Consider the following 23,412-nt stretch of genomic DNA (forward strand, 5'->3'; position numbering starts at 1 on the left):
AGAATGTGGCATTTACAAACTCATTGCCTAGACAATGGCTGCCAAAATGAAACATTCATCACAGAAGGATTTGGCAGTGCGATGCACAGAATGCATAGTGCGCAGTGTTGGGGAATGACTAAAGGGAAGCTAGTGAGTGTACCTGTATGCATGCGGTGAACAACCAGCGGGTGAGCTTGGGTGGGAAATATTCGGCAGCTAGCGAGTGGCTGCTTGCATCTGGCGAACAACCAGCGCATTAGCTTGGGTGGGCAATACTGGATAACCAGCGCGTGTCGCTGGATGCCTGTGATACAAACCAGTGGATAAGCTTGGACGGGAATTATTGGATAGCCGCTGAGTTACGCCGGCTGCCTATGACAGATACGCCAATGAGGAATCATGGATGGCTAATATTGAACAGCCAACGAATGCCATTCAAACCCGTCAATAACCTTGTGTGTCATTAATTGCTGCTGATTGGAAAGCCAGTAGGGTGCACTGGCTCAAACACTGGATCGGGTAGCGCCTCAGTCATATGCCATTATAGGCCTTTATTGGAGCCAATTTTCTCCGGTATTCGACATGTCCCGGGCCATTATCGGCGTGCTGCTTGGAATTAAGAATCACCAGCTTCCGCAAATATGCCAGCTCCCTGTCCTGGGGAATACGGGTTTCCAGCAAATGGTCCATTTACACACGTTTTTTTGCATAATGCTTTCCTTCGACTCGGGCGGCAGGCTTCTTCTAGCGCTATTGTCCACGAGGCCTCCACACCCCTCCCCCCCCCCCCCCCCCCCCACAAAAAAAAAAACTTTTTTTTTCCACCTCTTCGCATGCAGAGCTCATTTAATTGGTATTTTACGGTGCGCCTCAGCGATGTTTACGGAGAAAAATATCCTAGCAATATTAACGTTCAAGGTGAAAGCATGCTGACTGATGGCACCCCTCAGCACCTTCTTAGAAGGACGCGAATAAAGGCGCAAATATGTGACGCTACCAAAGAGAACGGGCAAAAGATACCAGTTATCATGTATACACGGTCTGTCTCACAGTTTGGAAATGGAAGCCGAGCGCGCCAAAGTAGAAGTCGTTTTTTCTCCGCCCAGCATGAAGTAAAGGATTCGCGGAATGAGCGAAAATGATGCGACCCGGGAGCAGGAGTGCGGTGCTAAGCACAACAAGCCTTTCGGTGATTATGCAGAGTGCACATTGAGCTGCGGAAAGCTGTATGTGGGCTATATAGAAAAATGCAGTTATTAAAAGGCAAGGACCTATACAATAAAAGCAAAAAACGCAGTAAAAAAGGGGTGCGCTAAAAAAACCGCACAGGTGTAAGGAGGACACGCACGAAAGGCTTCTCTTCCTATGTTCTTCTGGAGTTAGCAAAAACTTAAGAGACTGAAAAACTTCAGTCTTCGCAGTGCTTGCAATATGGCCTCAGGATATTGCATTTAACTTGTGCTCTGTTTTTCATTATAATAGCTTAATCTTCAACATGCGTCTTGCCCAGTATAGTGGAACAGAACGCACTCTCACTTCCTGCAAAGCTATTGCAGTGGCCTTTCTGCCCTCTATGTCCCTATTTTGATGGACAGTTACGGTGCGGATATGAATGTGCCTGCCAACCATTTCAAAATGATGGCATAACTTGTACAAGTATGAGATGGCGCTTTGGTTTACTTTCACTGCTTGTGAAGCCGTCTCATTATTTTGTCCACTGTTTGCGTTTCCCCATGGAATATTCTACTTCCCTTCCCAAGTGAGTTTCTGCTGCTGACACTTGGCATAACATGGGGATCACGCAATGCACTCTCAACTGAGTCAATATACATCCGCCTTTCTTATCCATTGCTCAAAATGCATGGCAAAGTTTCTCAGTGCTACACACATGGATTAAAGGCCAGTCGACGCGGTTTGTATGTAAGTGTAATCCTCCCAAACCAGCTGCAATGAAAAAATCTAAACTGTTGTTTTTTTTTTTCCATGCCGTCTGCTCGATTCAGAGCAGTGCTTATAAATGTGCCTAAGGCATATCCAAGTATTCCATTTCAATGCATTTCCATGTAGTTCCTGGTACTGAAATACGGTTAATAATGATTCAGAAATGTTTCGATTATCCAGAAGAAAACGCCATCAGTCAAACGTGCTGCCCTATCCAGTAATCCGGTTCCAGCAATGTTTTGACCTGGAAAACAAATGAAGTTGCAGTGGCTAATCTTGGAAATTTTTTTCAAAGCGCAGCTTTGCGAAAAACAAAACAGCAATAAAACCAAAACCGTATTTCCCCTTTCCAACTTGTGCATGCAGGAAGGAAATATAAATCCCAGTTAAGTCAGGCATAATACCAGAATCCTGCATATACAATGCTGAGAGCCAGTCAAGCAAAGTTTTTCTGCACCGAGAGCGTATTCCAGAAAAAACTACAGGTCTGCAATGCCATGCAGAAACATTAGAAAAATGCAAACAAAAGAGAACAGTGCAAAATATATTTAATTGCGATGCAAAAAATCTACCAGGTTGGTTATGCTTACCACTGCTTATAAATTACCAGACTGCCTATGGTCGTTTCTTTTAAGGGGATATGCAAGACGGCACTGATATGCAATAACCTGATATGCAAGACAGCACTATGGTGCGGACTTTGCTACATTGGTCAGATCGGGTGCTGTTTAAATGAACGGCTGAGTGAGCGCGCTCTCCGATGAAAAGGAACCACCGGAAGCAATCTGATAACTCATTGTCGCAAATTCGAAGGCTACAAGCGATTTCTTCTGGGAAAATAGCGCAAAAGACGAGGACAGCAAAGATAGAAAACAACAGGGCCGGCGCTTACTCACAACTGAAGGTTTATTCCCATGGAAGCAAGGAATATAAAGAGGCAAAACAATCAAGAAAGCAAAGAAAACACACGTGTTGCTACGTGGAAGCAAGGAAACGAACCTCACTGTCATTCAGGCATGCAGACGGGCTGCTAACGCACAATATAGTTTTTTTTCTTTATGTAAAAAGCCTCCGTAATCGCTCCGGATAACTGTGTTTCGTGACTGTACAATACGTCACTGTGATCTAAAGTAGGGAAGCAAGATTTTCAGTCTCTAGCATGTTCGTGTAGATTAGTAGATTTATTAGCCTCCAAGGCATTAGCATGCTCAGTTCCTGCGTGTTAATATAACGACACGTCTGGCCAATAGAGACTTGTCCGCAGGAAAAAGGAATTTTATAAAATCTCCTTCAGAGCATAGAACATACTTAGCTTTAAGTTTAATCCCACAGGTATGTACTTTGGGGCTCATTTTCTTTTTCACCCTTTCTTTCCACCATAGCACACGTCCTTTTAAGTTTTTTTTAGGAGCTGAAAAGGCCCTTTTTTTATGCCTGTTCGCCACCTATGTATGTTAAGCATCGTATGTTAAGCACAGCTACGAGGAAGGGATGGTGTGCCGTTCTAAACAAAGAAAAGAAAGACATGCTCCACCAGACTCCAGAGAGAGAAACAGATTTTCTCAACGCATAAGCTCCCATTCAGAGCGCCGCACAAAAGCCTCTAAACGACGATGCATTGCTTGTACTTCCTTCCTTGCGCAATGCAACACTAGTATAATGTAGAAGAAGGTATTGCCCACTTGTGCTCGTGCATACAGGGACAGCTTCCTACACATCTAAGTCTGGATATGTTACCTGACAAGCGAAATATGAGTATCCTAATCAGGCCTACTATTGCCATACTGATGCAGGGGAGCCCCCAAATACGCAAACACTGTATGCCTTCGTAGTCGCACCTGATGCCTAAAAATGGCAGGGTTTTAACGTACTTAAACCGCGTAGATGCTCGAAAGCATGTGTTTAGCATGGTTGGCTCATAGTTTTGTTTGCTGGGTCTCTGGCACGTCTGGTGCTGTTATGAAACTCAGGCTAAGCTGATCTGTTCCCGCCGTGGATGGAAGTTGATGAAGACAACCAGGAGAAATCCACGTGCGAGAGCGTTTTGTGTGTTACAGTTTACCTCGAGGCGTCATAGGTGCGGCGATAGCATAATGCCGTTGTACAGTGGCCTACGAAGGTGATCTGTTCGCGCCGCCGCGGGTTCGAAAACCAGTCCCGGCAATACTGATTTATTTACATATTCATTTAGGTAAGGCTTCAGCGATAGAACGGCTTTTTTAGGTTTGGTCGTACCCGGCTTAGAACCAGACCGCGGCGGCTGCGTTTCTATGGAGGCGAAACGCAAAGGCTTCCGTGTGCTGTACGATGTCAGTGCACGTTAAACATCCCCAGGTGGTCGAAATTATTCCGGAGACCTCCACTACGGCACCTCTTCCTTCCTTTATTCTTTCACTTCCTCCTTTATCCCTTCTCTTACGGCGCAGTTCAGGTGTCCGCCGAGATGTGAGAGAGATACTGCGCAATTTTTTTTATTTATTTGTTTCTTTATGGTGCAGAAAGAGTAGCAAGAGCAAAAGGCGAAACGCGTGACGATGGCTCTCGCCCCGCATACAGTTTGGCACAAACGTTAAACATAGCTTTAAAAAAAAGTTTCACACCAAAATATTTTGGGGGAAATAAGAAGGGGAAAAAAGGTAAATATACCATACAACGAAAAAATAACAGTGTACAACAAACAATAATTCTTTCATGCCGACAAAAAGTACTTAGTACGAAGATTGCAAATATAACAAAATTCTGAACATGGTTGTTGCAAGCTTTGAAACAACAAAAATTGCAACATCATAATAACAAAACAGCAAGATAAAAAATGAAAATGCACTCCTAAAAAATAGCAATCATGGACAGAAACATGGCAGATTATGTGAGTTCTAAGTTATTTTCCAGCAGCAGAGCTCTAAGCCTGTTTTTGGAGACATTGGCACTCAGATCTGTTAATCCTTGTATTTTATTTAGAAGGTAAGCTGTTTGATATTCAATATGTTGTCGTCCATAATTCGTTCTTATTTTTGGCGGTCGTAAACTTTCCTTACGGAGTGTGTATGCTGGAGCTACATTGTATTTTTGTACACTGTAAAGCTTCGCTTTTTTTATGTACTGAAGCAATTTGAAATAATAAATTTGATTGGTCTTTAGCATTTTGTATTTCAGGAAAAGCGGCCTTGTCCGCAGTAGTTCCGGTAGGCAGTGACATTGCTCAAATATTCTCAACACTTTTTTTTGCAGGGTAATTAACCTTTTGTAGCTGTGACTTGTAGGGGTACCCCAGACTAAAGCACAGTAGGAAAGCTTGGAGTAAAAGAGTGAGTAATAAAGTACAGTTCGTAACCATTGAGGGATGAGTGGACAAATCTTAAAGAGGCAGCCAATTGGTTTACTTTGGTCAGCTATGAGGCTGTTAGCATCAGAATTCCACGATAAGCTTTCCTCAAACCACACGCCTAAAAATTTTTGAGCCTTGACTTGAGCTATTTCTTTGCCATCAAACAGAATTTCTATGGGAGATTTCCTGGGCTTGTTTAGCGGTGCAAACAATATGTATTTCGTTTTCTCAATGCTCAAGCATAATTTTCAAAACCAATTTTCAATTTTCTTTTGTCGTGAAGTACAGCTGTCGCTTTAAAAGGCTTGGTTTTGTACCCAGTGTCTGAGCCAAACCCCTTTGATTTATCAGCCGTACAAACCGCGCGCTAGTCTCGCGCGCGGTCTTTTGGATGTCGCCTTCAGCGACTTTGCCCCGTGCGCAGTGAATCCAGTACACACCTCTATCGCATTGCCTTCTCAAGGTGACTTAAGCAGACGTATAATTTTCCACATACTAAAGCGCATTCCGCTACCCGCGAGATATTTCATCATTACATCAAGCCACATCCAGGATGCTAACGGTGTCAAATTTGTGCACGTCTGCCCGGTGACCTTGGCCCACAAGGAAATGAATGACTCGGCGGTGACGAAACCAACAAGCGTGCTCAGCGGTCGTCGAACAGCATGGCTGCAGTTAATGGCTGCGCTCAATTTAAGGTTGCCAAGAGACCTTCGAGATAACGAATCAAAAGCAACTACAAAAACCATGGAAAATATGGAAGCTGTAGCGCAAGGCCACAATGAACCGAGATAAGTCTGTTGGCATCTCGCGTCACAAACAAAAATGATAAAGCCGCCTGTAGGCGGCTTTCAGCGTGAATGAATGAACAGAACAAAGATGCGCTGCAATATCAAGTTTCGCGAGCCTTGTGTAAGCATGCGATCACCATTACGTTAAGATCTGGCAATAGTTTATGTCTAGGTGTTTTTTTTTTCGCGCTGCACCTTTCATTGTGATTGAGGTTCGGTAGAATGCGGGCTCCAGACAGCAATATTGTCATCTTCAACTCTGGTGCCCTTCGTCGGAAACAGTGCAGTAGGGACCTCCACCTGAGGTTTCCCGCGCGATGACAGCGCCGTGCTCTTCCCCTAGCAGAGGAATTCCGAGGCGTTGATCGGACACGACGCTGCCGCGGCGCTTTCACTGGATGTTTCCATAGAGAAAGAAATTTATAAAGATCAGGGCACAGAGAAATCTGGCCCCAGGAACTGCGTAAGTGGTTAGTTGGTATCCCCTCTGTTTAGTGGTGCCACCAGCGTTAGCATGCGCAACGGGACGGGCGGGAAGACGAGGCAGAACAAAGCAGGAGACGGTCGTCACCGAGGCTGCGCCTGTGAGCTTGCGGCGCCTTTGTTAGCGCGCAGACTCCGTGTTTTTGCCATCTGTGTTTCCTTCAACGCGGTACTCGTACGCGTCGTGCGACAGCAGCAAGGTGAGAAATGTTTTTTTTTTGCTCAACTACTCTGCATTTCAAGCAGTTTACGCTGACCTAGCCGGCTGGTGGCTTTAATTGTACAGTTCGTGAAGAGGCGCGCACGCTTCCTGGCTTGCCAGCTGTTCTGGCTTGGTGGGTTGCATTCCTCCTTCTTCCGACAGCGGCCAGGTGACAAACGTCTCGTTTTTGCCAAACTACGCTGCATTTCGAGCAGTTTCGAAGAACACGCCGGCCGGCGCAATATGGCGCGCAGTTGTGAAAGGCACGCCTGCCTGCTCGCGCCATTGTGCGAGCCGACCGGTCGGTGCGCAGTTAGCGAAGGGCGCGCCCATGCTGTGCGCGCTTTGCCTAGCGGTTTATTTCGCATCGTTGCGCGTTACATTTTAAGGGGACGCGAAGTTACTTTTGGCCCCAAACAATGCACAACTTCTTTCTAGTGACGTGTGTGTTACGGTCGGGTAAAATACGTGGCCCGCTTTTAATGAAATGGGCACACGTGTTGAAAACAGGCGTTCTCGCGTTGTTAGTACGGGCGCGTAATTTTCAAGACTGTCGACAAAAAAAGTGAAGCATGAAAAGCTCAAAAACTAGAAACTTGTGCGACTCCGTCGTCTGTTCCAGTTAAAACGAGCATTGCACCCGCCTAGTGACAACACGGTAATGAGCTTTTCAAAACGACCAGGGGAAAAAAGTAAACACGTATGAAAACAAGGACCTGGTGCGCCGAAAATTGGATTCTACGGTTTTGAAGACATGTAAATTGCAGCCGCCCATTTGTTGTCAGCGCTCCAACACACTAAACGATTGGTTGGGAGCCCGTATTGTAGCCGCTACGCTGCCAAACATTTGCCGGACAAAACGCACAATTGGCCGTCGAATGGGACTTAAACTTTTATTTTTTTCGGGGGGTGGGGGGGGCAGATAATAACGTCAGGGAACGGAGGAATTGTAGCATATTATTAGGAGATATTCTTGTAGTAATGTATTTGGTGCATCAGTGTTCCGAATGTGAGGTCTGTAAAAGCATGTTTTCCTTGTTCCTGATTTGGCCGCTTTCACCGGTTTCGCCCCGTTCGCACAGATTTTGCGTAAGCTTTATCAGATCGACACTGGCTCTTAATTTGCACCTTTCAGCTGACTGTGTATGGTGGTAGCGACAACCACTGCTGTGAGCCGTATTGCAGTAACAAAGAACCGAGGAACGAGCGTAGCGATGTGCCCAATGGCTACTGTATCGGTTCTGGGTTTATATACAGCAAAATACACTATATTAATTTCACAAAGCACCTGCTGTCCTTTCTGGATTGGCACTGTTTGACGAAGGTCATGGCGCAGCTGCGTTGATGGCCGTTCAAGACCTCCCGGAGTGTAATTTTTCATCTTTCTGGAACGAAAATAAATAGATAACAATACGAAACAATACTGAACAGAAATAATGCGTCATGAGGGCGCAGAACACCGCAGCGCATGCTAGCATTTAAACTGCGCGCGCCTGAAACCGAAAGAGAAATTTTTTCTCTCGGCCATTTGGTGCATTACATTAAATTGGACCGCTGGGCACTGTGGGAGTAACCAAAGAAACACAGAGCAGGAACAAAAAGACGAAGACTAGACAGAGCACGCGGTAACTTTCAACGCAGCGTTTATTGCGGAAAGGAGGATATACTATACCCTTCTGCATCAGCGCTGGAGAAAAACTACAAAAAAAGACAGAGTTGCTGAAGTACGTGCTAAACCACGAAATCAAGCTCCTTCCTTGATAATGCCACTGATGGCCTACTGACGCATTAATCCCCTGTCCGATCTGTATCCAGAGCTTCCATAATTTCCCTTGTCAGTTCGCTGCGGTTTTGATACAAAGCGATCGTCTTATCGGACAAGGGATAGCAAGGCAGCTCCAAGTCGCACTTTTTACAATGCGTAGCCATAAAGCCGTCTGTGGCAATGTTAGACTTTTTTCTTGTGCTCTTGAAACATTTTTCTTGTGCGCCTTAAAACATTTGCCGGGTTGGCCTATGTAGTGTCTTCCACATGAGAGTGGATTTTGTAGACAATCCCCCTCCTGCAAGGCACTTAGGGATCTTTGTGTTAAATTGGGCAATATGGTTTCAGCGTTCGAGTGGGGCAACCGTTTTAACAGCTTTGGTCGAGGATTTCATGGGACAAGGCGTGGCAACGCGGGCGCAGCAATGTGGAGAGGGCATAGTCCCGCGAGGGGGAGAGCAAGCGCCAAGGAAAGGTGCAGCGTAGCAGATGCTCGGCGGCTGCACAGTGCGCCGTTATCTCTGGGCACTTTACGAGATGACTGAAGCTGCGCCGTGGTTGTCTAAACGCGGGGAAGCGTCATGCTTGTCTCGCGGGCTTCCCTGAAATAACTCATTCGCTTACAGGCGTGTGTGCAGTGAACAGTAATCTGCGTTGGTGGCAGGAATCCTTTAATGCAGCTGAGGTATCGGTGCAGCATCGGGCCCTGAAGTAGTGATTAGAAAATAATACTAATGATATATCACCTGCGAGAAATGTGCACTTAGTCGGCTGTTGTTGGCTGGTTGGTTGGTTTTTGGGGTAAGGAAATGACGCAGTATCTGTCACATATATCGTTGGACACCTGAACCGCGCCGTAAAGGAAGGAGTAAAGGAGGGAGTGAAAGAAGATAGGGAGAAAGAGGTGCCGTAGTGGAGGGCTCCGGCCTCGGCGGACGCCGCGAATCTGGCAGTGCGTACAAGTACAATAGCGTATGTGGCAGATGCCATTCTACATATAAACTAGCACTGCGTCGTACACACGCGGTAGCAGCTGCAGTTCTGCAGATTACAGATCACGGACTGTATACCTCGGCCGGCCGTGCAATAGCCTTCCGTGCCGCATCGATGCGCATCAAAGTTGCGGCATGTTAGTGGCTTGCGAGTTTAACGTCCCAAGGCTGTACGTACATAGTGCCGTATTGTAGCGGAGCGAACAGACATTTTTTATATACTGACATGGTAAATAGGCGATCTACAGAAGTAACTACAACCGTACGGCAGAAGCAGCTAGGCTACCGCGACAACGGCAGCAACGGCTGTGCGGTGCTATATTGGTGGTGCCGGCCATGCGCCCATGCTCCAGCCCCAAAGGCACTGAAACACTGCGGAAAGGGAAAAAGAAAACAGTAACAGAACGGTGTGGTGCAACATACACAGCGGAAGCAAGCACAGCATGAAGACGTAAAAAAACGCGAAGCACACTCGTGCCGCAATTTCGTTCGAAGAAAACCTTTAATTTCAGTTTTCACTTTATATATGACGCGGTCATTCACTCTAGAAACAAAAATAGGCTTGACGAGAACAACGCTATTTTGGGTTGTTTGCTTAATGCCGCGCATACAAGCTGCTCTCTCTATAAAGCGCGAGAAAAACAAGTTTCACAACGGTGTCCATGCGCGAGAAGAACGCACAAGTGGGCACGCGCTTCTCCCACAGCGCGCTTATCCAAGCGCGAGCGAAGGGAGCTAAGCGCGCACTCAAAGCAGGTTCCTCTCACAATGGCGTCGAAGCTGGAGCCAGTAAGAACGAGCGCGCGCAAACCAAGTTTCTTTCGCGTGCAGGCGGAGCAGGCACAAATAAGTGAGCAGCGGAGCTAGTCGCCCTGCCCGATCAATTACGAGGTGTCACTCGGTGAGGGCACTGTTCACTGGCGTCTGTACACGGAAAAGCACAAGCAGTCTCTTACAGCAAAAGGGCCAAGAGATACGGGGATAATGAAACAGGGGATTGTCCTGGTGCAACAGGTATGAAGTACTGAGAGGTGTTTGGAATGGAATAATGGTGCCGGGGTTTACTTTCGGGAATGCGGTTCCATGCTTAGGGTAGAAGTTCAGTCGAGATTAGAAATAAATTAGAGAGCTGAAGAAAGATCCGCACTAGATGCCCACGGGAAAGCCACAAACGACGCAGTACAGGTGGATATGGGCTGGGCATCGTTCGAAGCCCGGAAAGCTTAGAGTAAAATACTATATAAAGAACGCCTGAGGAAATTGGACGGTAACAGGTGGGCAGCTAAGGGATTTAAATACCTATACTGAAAGAACTTTGACTCACACCATAGGAAAAGAACTAGGAAGCTAACCAGTAAGCATGCCAAACACGAGGACGGAAAAAGAAAGAGCATTAAACGACAGCTTGAAAACGCGGAAGGTAAAAATTGGTTAGATTCCATGGAAACGAAGCACAGTGTAGAACTATGTCGATACTGGAAAAGGCAGATCAGGAAGGAAGCGTTCTATGAAAACTCAAGAGGCAGCGCCCTACTCTTTGAAATTAGGTCAAGATGTCTTAGAACGCGTAGCTACAAAAAGAAATCTAACGGAGAAGACACATGTGCTGTGTGTGGTAAATCTGTAGAAACAATGACACCTCACACTTAAATGCGGTGGTATCTATCCCGATGTCGATGCAGGCACAGTCACTCTTCCTGAGGCCCTATAGTTTAGAGATAACAATGGTGATGTAAATAAATCTGAGGTGGAAATTAGCAGACAACGATTGGAAGATTGGTGGCTCTAAAGCAGAAATATGGCATTAGACTATGTGTGTAGGCAGACGTATATACAGAAAATGCAGAAATTTTAATAACAGCCTACAACACAGTTAAACAAAAAAATAAAAAGCTGAGTATGGTGACAATTGCCATCACACCGTTTCAAAGGGGACGCACCTATCTTCTATTCATCCTGTAGCGCCCTCTTGCCCCGGTTTTATCTCCTATGAATCTCTCACGGCTGGAATTCAAAATCACGTTTATTTTCTTAGGTCTAGTGAAACGCCAAACCCATTTTGTTTACGGAAGACCGATGTCATGCCGCCCATGCGAGGTTTATTTTAGATTTATTTTGCTTCACCGCTCTCCCTATCGACCTTACGAGGGAGCCGGGCTCCGCTTTCGCTGGTGAGTGCAGCCTCCGGCAGACGCCGCAGTGCGGGAACAAACCTGGGTCTATTTATTGCAACCCCGATATACCAAAATATTCCTGCAACATATGGCTGGCCGCCGCATAAAAGCATCACCGCACGTCTAACCTCACCCGGCGCTCCTCGCGACGGTTCAGTAAAAGAGAGGGCAGATGTTATGTGCGAGGCTGCTCCTGCGCCGGAAAGGGAACGCTACAACAGTGAACCTGCGCATACAAAGAGCAGAGCGAAGAGGCGCCACGGACGATAACAAACGCAAGGCCAACGGACGTGCAGAAAACACCAAAAGTGGAGAAAATCAGCAGCACTCACGTTGGCTCCCCTCTGGTGGAGCCATGCGAAGGAGAGCACGAAGAGGAAGCCGGCATCGGAGGCAGCCAGCGAAGCCACGTACTGGCTGGAGGCCCTCGTCTTGAGGTGCGTGCAGCGGAATGCGAGCAAGGACAGGACATTGCCCACCAACCCCATGTAGATGATGAGCGGCATGTAGAGGGCGTTGAGAGCGTCCAGCACTGCCAGGGCGCTGGCCGAAGACGCGGAAGGCACCGGGGCGCTGGCGTCTGCCGAGGCATACTCGGCTCGAAGCGTCATGCCACGGTCTGCGGGATAGCGCTCCGGAAGGAAAGCGGTCGTCCCATTTCGTTGCCACGGAATACCGTAGAGGTCTTCGGTGCTCATCTTCTCGCCTTGTTCCGGAGCCTGGAACATAAGCCGTCGTCCTATGAATGCGATGACAGTAACTATTGCTGTGTTGCTTTCTCATGCATAGACTACTTGCAAATCATTAGTTCACATTCGCACAATCGTTTATGCTTGAACAGTAGCAGTAGTATCAATTTATTTATTTACATAATTTATTAAAATACCCTAAGGGTCCTCCGGTGAGGGTATTATATAGGAGGCACGCACGAAGCACTTTAAGAACACTTTGCTCGAAAAGGCGCAGAAAAGAGAGAAACAAAAAAAAATAGACAAACCATTATGAAGCACAGTAAAAAAAAACAATAACAACAACACTGCAAAAACAACGCAGAAAGAAAAAAAAGAATGGTAAAGAAACATCTGAAAGAAGGTAGTGGTATTCGAGGGAGCACAAAAAAGGATTAACACTATAAAAGTACAGTAGAGCACAGGGTCGTCACATCCTGATGTCAGTATGCAGCATTTTGTGAAATTTGTCTGGGTGAACCTCGGTAGCAATCTCTGGTGTTAGGTTATTCCAGTCCCTTATGCATGGTTCTAGGTATGAATGATTGGGCGTAAAGTGATGACTGACAGGCTGGGCGATTGACTTTGTAAGCATGATCACGGCGAGGGAGATAAGGTGAGGCAAGGTGGCTGAAAGAGGTCACGCAAAACGTCGTGGTGATAACGCTTGTGAAACAGGGATAGGCGAGCGTGGTTTCGTCGTAGTGATCGTGGATTTAATTCGGCACGATTTTTTTTTAATGTAACACTGGTGTACGGGGAATAGTCCAAAAAAATGAAGCGAACACCACGGATTTGCTGGAATTCAATGTTACGTATGATGTAATCCTGGCTCGGGTCCCAGATTGTACATGCATATTCAATTCTAGGTCTGATTAATGTGGTGAAGGCGAGCTTTTTTAAGTGTGAGGGTGCTTGCCTTAGTCTGCGTTTCATGACTCCGAGTGAGCGATTAGCAGTTGCAAGAGTAACGCTGATGTGATGATGCCATGTTAGATCCGTTTGAAATTTATTCCTAGGTATTTGTATGTGGTAGTAAGCTCGACGATATTGTTATCTATAAAATATGAGGTTAGAATGCGCTAATAGGAACGTGTAAATGATATGCACTTAGTTTTGGTATTATTTAGGGTCATTTGCCGGCCGCAACACCACATATTATTCGCGTTTAGATCTCATTTGCAACGCTTGTTGCTTAGTTTCAGTAGTATTTTAGGGTAAATAACACAGTCATCGGTGAGCAGTCTTACACGGACAAGACGCAGTTAGGCAAATCATTAACATATATTAGAAAAAGCAATGAACCAAGCACGTTCCCTTGTAGAACGTCGGACGTGACTGGAATAACAGAGGAAATGCAGTGGTTTATATTGCTACGGTTGTGCTTGTGCTTGGAACGCTCGTGCTTGGTGCGCTCGCGCTTGGAACGCGAAGAGGACGAAGTGCGTTTCTGTTGCTGGGCTTCGCGTGCCCGGTTGTTCGGCTGCGTGGCTGTAAGCTGTTTCCCTGTAAATATATTTTTCCCTTTTGGTGTGCACATCTTCACGTTACATTATTGGTGTGAGGTGCTGGGTACAGCCACAGCAAGCACGGAACTTCGCAGCGGTCGTCAGCTCGCCGGCTCTTCAACCATGACCAGCTAAGGGGCCGCTCCGTCGGCGTCCGCCAACCCGGCGTTCATCATTGCCCATCCGAGAGATCCTGGGACCTTCAACGGAACGGACGGCGTCGACGTGGAGGACTGGCTCGCAATGTACGAGCGCGTGAGCACACACAACAGGTGGGACCCGACCCTAAAGTTGGCCAACGTCATCTTCTACCTGACGGGCACTGCCAGGGTATGGTTCGAGACCCACGAGGATGAACTCACCAGCTGGGATCTCTGCAAGCGCAAGCTTTGTGACCTGTTTGGTAAGCCATTCGGGCGTCAGCTCGCTGCGAAGAAGGAGCTCGCATGCCGTGCACAAACGTCCACAGAGTCCTATGTATCATACATTCAGGACATATTAGCTCTCTGCATGAAAGTCGACGCCACTATGTCAGAGTGCGACAAAGTAGGTCACGTGCTCAAAGGCATCGCAGATGACGCCTTTAACCTTCTTGTATACAAGGACTGCGGAACGGTTGACGCAATCATCAAGGAATGCCGCCGGTTCGAACAAGCGAAGAGCCGCCGAATTTCTCCGCAGTTCACGCGGTTGCCGAATACGACTGCGACGTCGTCCTGTGTAGACTCGACTCCACCGAGCCGTCTGCCGACATCTGAGAGCCTGACACGACTTGTGCGCCAAGAAGTAGAGGCAATGTCCCCCGTTGCGTTTCATCCACCCGCAACAGACAGTACTCCAGCTGTATCCCTTATACAGGCTGTCGTTCGCAAAGAATTTGCCAACCTTGGGATTCAACCTGTTTGCTCAGTTAGTGCCCCATATGCTCGCCGCATGTCCCCGGAGCTCGGTTCTGAACGTGCATACTACCCTCGACGCAGCCGCAATCCAGATGAATGGAGAACACCTGATGACAGGCCCATCTGCTTTAACTGCTCCCGAGTTGGCCACATATCTCGACACTGCCGAAGCCGTCCGTCCTCGACCTACAGCCGCTACCCGCCGGGTTCTGCATATTCCCGCCGCTCTCCCTCGCCCTCGGAAACGACCTCTTCTGGCCACAACGCTCAGACCCCGCTTACCAACCGTTCGTCGCCACCTCAGCGCCGTCGATCTCCATCGCCCCGACCTCGCCGCCCTTCGTCGCCGGCCCCATATGCCCGCTCCCGGTCGGAAAACTGATGGCTGCAGCGTCTGGGGGTGATGCTGCTCTGACGACCCGACCAGAAAACCCTCCTTTAACTCTTCATGCTCATCGGAACATCCTTAACGTCGACGTGGACGGGGTCCCTGTTACCGCTCTGATCGACACTGGAGCGCACGTCTCAGTCATGAATGCTCGTCTTCGCCGTCGCCTAAGGAAAGTGCTCACTCCTGCCCCCTCAACTGTGGTCCGTGTTGCAGATGGCGGTATGTCTATTGTCGTCGGAATGTGTACTGCTCGTGTTTCAATAGCCGGCCGCCATACTTCTGTGCTCTTCACTGTCCTCGAACACTGCCCTCATGACATCATTCTCGGCCTTGACTTTCTCACCGACCATTCCGCCCTTATAGATTGCGCCACAAGCATCGTTCAACTCGCTATACCTGTTCCTTCAGAGCCACCGGATCCAATTGTTCACCGACTGTGCACCGCCGACTTTGTCCGCCTGGACCCCGATGCCGCCACTTATGTCCGTTTCTCCTCTGTCCCGCCAGTTCCCGATGGTGACTACATCATTACTCCGGTTCCTGATGTGCCCTTTACACGCAGTGTTGCCCTTGCGCATACAGTTGTCACCATGTCGGCAAATCAAGCGTCCCTTCCGGTTCTCAATTTTGCCTCTTACGTTCAGCCGCTCCCACAAGGTATGTCGCTCGCCACGCTGTGCCCTGCTGCCGAATGCGTCGTATCGGCGGTGAGAAGCGTCCCACCCTCGTCGAACTGCCGCGACTCTGACGTCTCACCACCTGATGAATATGCAAAAATGATTGCTGCTGACCTCTTACCAGGGCAAGCTCACGACCTTCGGTATCTTCTGTCGTCTTTTCGCGACATCTTTGACTTCGATGACCGCCCTTTGGCTCGAACATCTGTGGTCACGCATCGCATCAACACCGGTGACGCAGCTCCTATTCACAGACGACCCTACAGAGTGTCCAGTACAGAACGCACCATCATACAGCAAGAGGTGGACAAGATGCTCAGTAAAGACATCATAGAGCCCTCGTCGAGCCCTTGGGCCTCACCAGTTGTGCTGGTTAAAAAGAAGGACGGCAGCTGGCGCTTTTGTGTTGATTACCGGCACCTAAACAACATAACAAAAAAAGACGTCTATCCACTCCCAAGAATAGACGATGCTTTGGACTGCCTTCACGGAGCCAAATTTTTCTCTTCAATTGACCTTCGGTCCGGGTATTGGCAAATCTCTGTTGATGACAATGACCGCGAAAAGACGGCATTCGTCACCCCGGACGGCTTATATCAGTTTAAAGTTATGCCATTCGGTCTCTGTAATGCGCCAGCTACCTTCGAAAGAATGATGGACTCCTTGCTTCGCGGCTTTAAATGGTCCACATGTCTGTGTTACCTCGACGATGTTGTGGTTTTTTCGCCCACGTTTACCACGCACCTCGAAAGACTGGCGAGCATTCTTTCTGTCTTCCGTCGAGCCGGGCTACAGCTCAATTCGTCGAAATGTCAATTCGGTCGCCGCCAACTCACCATTCTCGGACATCTAGTCGACGCTTCTGGTGTCCGCCCGGATCCTGTTAAAGTTAAAGCCGTCAAGGACTTCCCTATTCCCCAGTCGTCTACGGATGTGCGCAGCTTCGTCGGCCTCTGCTCGTACTTCCGCCGTTTCATCAAAAATTTTGCCGGCACCGCTCGCCCCCTGACCGACCTTCTAAAGAAAGACACCCCTTTTACCTGGGGTCCTGCCCAAGAGGAGGCCTTTTCTTCGCTAGTCGACTTACTCACCTCCCCACCTATTCTGGCCCATTTTGATCCGTCGGCTCCGACTGAAGTTCGCACAGACGCCTGCGGTTATGGGATTGGCGCCGTGCTAGCCCAACGTCACCAAGGGCAAGAACGCGTTATTGCATATGCCAGCCGCCTCCTTTCTACAGCTGAGCGAAATTACTCACTTACAGAGCGCGAGTGTCTAGCTCTTGTTTGGACCGTAGCTAAGTTCCGACCGTACCTGTTTGGCCGTCCATTCTCCGTAGTGACCGATCACCACGCCCTTTGTTGGCTGTCTTCACTGAAAGACCCCACAGGCCGGCTCGGACGTTGGACGTTGCGCCTCCAAGAGTATTCTTACACTGTTCATTACAAGTCAGGGCGTCTCCATCAAGACGCCGACTGCCTGTCTCGGCACCCTGTAGAGCCGCCTGATCCTGGAGACAACGACCTCGGCCCGTGCCTCTTCGCTATCTCCGATCTGGTTAACATCGCGGACGAGCAGCGACAAGACTCTTCCTTGCGTATTCTCATTGATCGCCTCAACTGTGCCAGCCGAGATCCTTCGTTGCAACTGTTCGTCATTCAGGATGGCGTCCTATACCGCCGCAACCTTCGTCCTGACGGACCTCCGCTCCTGCTAGTCGTTCCCCAGCGTCTCCGTTCATCTGTCCTAGCGGAACTACACGACCTACCGACCGCAGGCCACCTCGGCGTCTCCCGCACATACGATCGGGTCCGACGCCGCTTCTTTTGGCCTGGTCTGTACCGCTCTGTTCGGCGTTACGTTGCCTCCTGCGACCTCTGTCAACGCAGGAAGAGACCATCAACGTTGCCTGCTGGCCTTCTACAGCCTATTGACGTACCTCTCGAACCATTCTACCGTGTTGGACTCGACCTTCTCGGACCTTTCCCGACGTCCTGCTCCGGCAACCGTTGGATTGCTGTCGCGACCGACTATGCGACCCGGTACGCTATCACGCGTGCGTTACCAACAAGTTGCGCAACCGATGTCGCCGACTTCCTATTGCAGAACGTAATCCTTCACCACGGCGCTCCACACCAACTGCTGACGGACCGCGGCCGCTACTTTTTGTCCCGAGTAGTTGACGATATCCTCCGGTCCTGTGGCACGCAGCATAAGCTCACTACAGCTTACCATCCCCAGACGAACGGGCTTACCGAGCGCCTCAACAGGACTCTGACCGATATGCTATCCATGTATGTCTCGCCCGACCACCGCGATTGGGACGTTGCCTTGCCTTATGTAACATTTGCTTATAATTCGTCGCGGCATGATACCACCGGCTATTCTCCTTTCTACCTTCTGTTTGGTCGGCATCCTGCGCTGCCATTGGATACATTACTACCGAGTTCTACTGCCTCGACCACAGAGTATGCACGTGACGCCATCTCCCGAGCAACTATGGCCCGTGAAATCGCCCGAGACCGGCTCACCGCATCTCAGACCTACCAGAAGTCAGTTTACGACCGCCGGCATCGCCCAGTACACTATCCGCCGGGCTCACTCGTCCTCCTTTGGTCTCCTTCTCGCCATGTCGGTCTCTCTGAGAAACTTCTACGTCAGTACAGTGGCCCTTATCGAGTTCTCCGTCAGGTGACCGACGTGACCTACGAGATTACACCTCTTCATGCTCCGACGTCGTCCACTAGCCCTTTGACTGACGTCGTTCATGTAGTCCGTCTCAAACCGTACCACACGCCTGCTACATCATCCACTTAGCACCGGGACGGTGCTTTTGCCGCCGGGAGTTATGCTACGGTTGTGCTTGTGCTTGGAACGCTCGTGCTTGGTGCGCTCGCGCTTGGAACGCGAAGAGGACGAAGTGCGTTTCTGTTGCTGGGCTTCGCGTGCCCGGTTGTTCGGCTGCGTGGCTGTAAGCTGTTTCCCTGTAAATATATTTTTCCCTTTTGGTGTGCACATCTTCACGTTACAATATTTGTGAACTGTGTTCGGAATGACAAAAAATCTTTTATCCATAAAATGACTTGAGTATCAATGTTGGGAACAGTGGCGCCTGTGTGATCAGTAAGCGTAACTTCATGATGACTACCGGGGTTTATACTTGCCAAACTTTTTGAGGGTTGTTAGTCAGCAAAGATGATAGGTCATGGTTTAAAAAGTGCCGACGAGAGATATTAAGTAAAGCCTGGTATTCTTTGTCGCACTGCTTGTATTTAAGTCACGATGATGTGTGATTGCTCTTGGCGGCTTCCCTGTTTAATAGCCTTTTTTGTTTTTTAAGCGTCGTTGTTGCTTGTCAAAGCACTGCGCAGAACTGTTACTCCTAATTGTTATGGTGGGTATATACTTATCAACAAGGGCGGAGAACACATTTTTGAACGCTATCCAGTTTTTATTCAACTGCACGGGACGAGAAGCTAGTAAGAAGCAAGTCAGCAAAGAGATATTTCAGCATTCATTCCATCAAATTTAGCTTTGCTATAAGATTTAATTTTCTCATTAGTCGCCTTCCTACCTTCCCCTGAACAAACAAGGTTTTCAGTAATGCCATGATCGGAAAGCCCATCAAGATAACTGATGTTAGTGCAAATGTCAGGATTATTAGTAAGTATTAGATCAATGATGCTAGAGCATGTGGCAGTGCGCCGTGTGGGTTCCATGATGACTTGAGATAATGAAAAATCTAAACATGACTGGAGAAATGCGTTCGAATTTATTTCGCTCACCGCGACAGATAGCATAGCCCAATTAATATTTGGGTAATTAAAGTCACCAAATATCAATAAAGCACAATTCGGGAACCGGTTGCACACTTCACTCAAAATGCAATAACATTCTTCAGCGAAAACACTGCACCAATCTGGGGGTCGATAAAAAACACCATAATTATGTCTCTAGTACGGAATTTCAGCAAAGCCCATACACATTCAAGAAAAGTGGGTACACAGGATAAGTCTTTTTTTATTGCCAACAGAACACCACCGCCTCTCCGACTCGCTCTGTCGCAGCGTTGCCTTCTGTGACGTTGCCTGAGTAAAACAATTTTTTCGTAAGGAACGTCGTCCGTAAGCCACGTTTCCGTGAGCGCGATTAATGATGCAGAACATGAGTCCATGCGCGAGGAAATCAGAACTGCTTTCGAGAGGATACGTCTGACATTTGTATAAAGGAAAAATAACGCGTTATCACGACTATGCTTATCAAGCGGCGGCAAGAAAGAGCCATTTGAATGGGGTAAGGCAGGTAGGTCATTGGGACAGCCATCGGGACTTCCCGTGGTCCGAGCTTCTACTTGTGCCGCATCATTACCTGAGGTTTCCAGACGAACTTCGCAGTTGGCGTCCGTGTCACAGACTTAAATAGCATCGTTTATAAACAGCTTTATGAAGACAAGGCGGGGACGTCACTCTCCTTCTTTACCGTCTTCGAGAACTGCCAAAGTTTTCGACGCTTATCGCGCACATGAACCGAGGAGTCACGTGCTATCCTGAAGTCTGTTTCCTTAAGCTTGTTGCCGTTGCTTAGCAAAGTGTCGATTTATTTTTCATTGTATAATTTTGCTATTATTGGACGATTTTTATGAGTTGAATAGCGGCCGAGACTGTTGGCCCTTGCAATAGATTGGACTGAAACGCCTAGCTTATTTGGACCGAATTCATTAACAAGAGCCTCGGTTTCTTCCCACGTTTCTTAACAGTCGGTATCGTTAACACCAAAGAGCAATGCATTCAGCATTCTTGAATGGTTTTCCAGGTCATCAATTTTCTCTCGGTGTGGCCAAACATCGCTGTTGCAGGTTTCTGGGAGCTGCTTACAAGGCACAGGCACAAGCTTGGTTTCCAGTTCATCGACACGTTTTGTTCGCTTATCTAAGTCACTTTTAAGAGTAGCATGCATTTTTAAACTTTAAGAACAGATTGAGAAGGCTTGCATTATTTGTCTCTAGACGCTGGATTGCTTCCCACACTGAGTCAAGCTTTTCCTCTTGCGCCTTCATCATCAGACTATGCAGGGTTCGCCTCAATATCACCAGCTAACAGCAAAAGGCGACACAAGTTCAATGCCACTGAACAAAACCGCTTGTAAGAGTCGGGTGGCCACGACACCGCAACAAGAAACATAGTTGTCGCGAAAAGCGTAGGCATCGAGATAACTAACCTGTACAAATGGGAATGGTGAGAGCAACATCCCAACTGCGGTGGCGTAGCCCGACGTGTCGAAGATATTGGCGCCCTTTTCACTGCACGGATCAGCTGACAGCGTTCGAGGTTGCCAAACGAAGGGTACTTCGGTGTTCAGAAGTGGCGGTGAAGATTGCGGCCGGCTCGAAGATAGGAAGCATCGATCCATTCCAGCCGCGGCTGTCATCGTTGTTGAGTCAGTACACTATCCGTCCGATGTCAGGGAAAGCCCAGTCTATGAAGCTGGCGTCAGCAAACCAAGCGCAGTCACGAGCACCTGTACAAATGCGAATGGTGAGGGCATTATCTCAACTGCGGTGGCGTGGCCCGACGCGACGAAGATGTTGGCGCCCTTTCCACTGCACGGATCAGCTGACAGCGTTCGAGGTTGCCAAACGAAGGGTACTTCGGTGTCCAGAAGTGGAGGTGAAGGTTGTGGCCGGCCCGAAGATGGGAAACATTGATACATTCCAGCCGCGGCTGTCATCGTTGTTGAGTCAGTACACCATCCGTCCGATGTCAGGGAAAGTCCAGTTCGTGAAACTGGCATCAGCAAACCAAGCGCAGTCACGAGCACCTGTACAAATGCGAATGGTGACAACAACATCCCCACGGCGGTGGTGTGGCCCCTCTGTATTTTGAATACTAACACAATGTAGATTGGACCGCAACATGAAAATAGGTTTGGCCAAAGATAAATCTTTTTAATTGGATGCACAGCTGTAGAAACATTCTTTCACTTAAGGAAACTCGTTTTCCGCTCAGAAAACGCTGCTCCACAGTATAATGAAAAAATCGATGCACAGATTAAAATTTGTGGCTTTCATCTGTTGAAATTAAAGAGTATGCTTTTTTTTTATTTGACATGAACGGCTCGCGCGGCCATTCATCATAATGTTTGAAATGTGCTTCCGAAGTAGGGCACTATGGTTTAGAGATTCAGAAATGGTGGCCGGCTGCAAATATTTTGGCTACAAAAAGCATTAGCATAAGCTTTCTAAATGCACCCAGGTCTCTAACAGAGAAAGCCTCGTAAGAGCACAGATCATGTCTCCAATTCTGAAACACACAAGCCGAATGGAGCGAGTAGAACACTTTGGACTCAAACACAATGTGATGCTTCCTTCCGTGACAGGACACAGAATTTGATACAAAGTGAGCATCGATACACACGGACAGAGGCGAAAAGTTTGCCTAATAAGACAGAGATGTCGGTGGTTTTCAGCCTTAGAACTACGACGGCTAAGAGAGGTCACAGGCGCCATTTACCCGACTACGCCAGACACATATCACGCGTGAAAATCCTAAGCCCAACTTTCCAAATGTCAAACCCCGGGTTTGAAGTGACGATGACAGCTACATCATCTGTCGTCCTACGGAAGAAACACCAGTGTTCGAGGTTGCCAAACGCTGCGGCACTACGATCCCGAGCATATGTCAGTCACACAGCCAGGCCTGTATTCCTTGAACTTGTGGGTCCTATGATCGGCGTCGTCTATGTTTCATGGCCTTTCTTAAAAGTAGCCTTTCTGAAGTTTAAATGTGCCTACCTCGACATAGTAACACCGGTGCCTTCGAACGCGAGAAAATAAGTGAATCCAGTTAAACAATAAGCTGGCTTAGTAATTTCCGATATTCATTTTACTATTTCAGAAACGCGATCGCCATAGGCGGTGTGGCTCAACAAATCTTTGTCCATTTTGCGCCCATCTCAATGACACCATTCCATGGCATACGCGTCTCGTCACGTTCTTCCAATATACTGTGGCCTGGAGGCACGATCAACGGCGAGCATCGCTGTTTGTGCCTCCACAGAGCAGAGCTAATCGCATTTTCGAAACTCTAAAAGCTGACCTAGCTATTACTAACAGTCCGCTATAGATCTGTAATTGCAGTCAAGTTCCTAACTGCAATAGTCAAAAAGGGAAACATCAGAAATTAAGCAACCAGAGCGCGTCTGTGTTGTTTCATTCGTCTTTCTGTCTTTCGTCCGGTTGCGCTCTTCCACAGAACATGCATCTATACCACGTCGCCAAAGTTTTCGTCCTACAACCAGCTTACCAGTTAAACTTATTAACCTTTTCTCAAATGACCACCAACACTCGTAATGATATGGGTAAGAAGCTACCTTTATACCTCAAAAAGCCTGTTTACAAAAATGCGGCCTTCCAAGAAGCCCCTTCTACAACGCCCCTTTTTTTCAAGCTACCCCATTCATCTGGTTTCTTCTTCCGCCATTCGTTCCTTCCTTCAAGCTTAGATTTCATCCATCCACTACAGTGCCAGATACTGCACCTCCTCTTTCCTAAAGCAG

At 48.1% G+C, this 23,412-nt stretch overlaps 1 protein-coding gene across 1 annotated transcript in view; it reads right to left on the reverse strand.

Moving 5' to 3' along the window:
* Positions 1-23,412, reverse strand: part of LOC144120206 (growth hormone secretagogue receptor type 1-like) — a 225,304-nt gene that overhangs the window by 137,799 nt on the left and 64,093 nt on the right. The window contains exon 2 of the mRNA XM_077652621.1: positions 11,988-12,374. Within this exon, the coding sequence (XP_077508747.1) occupies positions 11,988-12,353 (366 nt within the window). The 5' untranslated portion in view covers positions 12,354-12,374. The remainder of the gene's footprint in view (positions 1-11,987; positions 12,375-23,412) is intronic.

This window comes from Amblyomma americanum, chromosome 2 (genome assembly GCF_052857255.1).
Source record: "Amblyomma americanum isolate KBUSLIRL-KWMA chromosome 2, ASM5285725v1, whole genome shotgun sequence".
Lineage (NCBI taxonomy): Eukaryota > Metazoa > Arthropoda > Arachnida > Ixodida > Ixodidae > Amblyomma > Amblyomma americanum.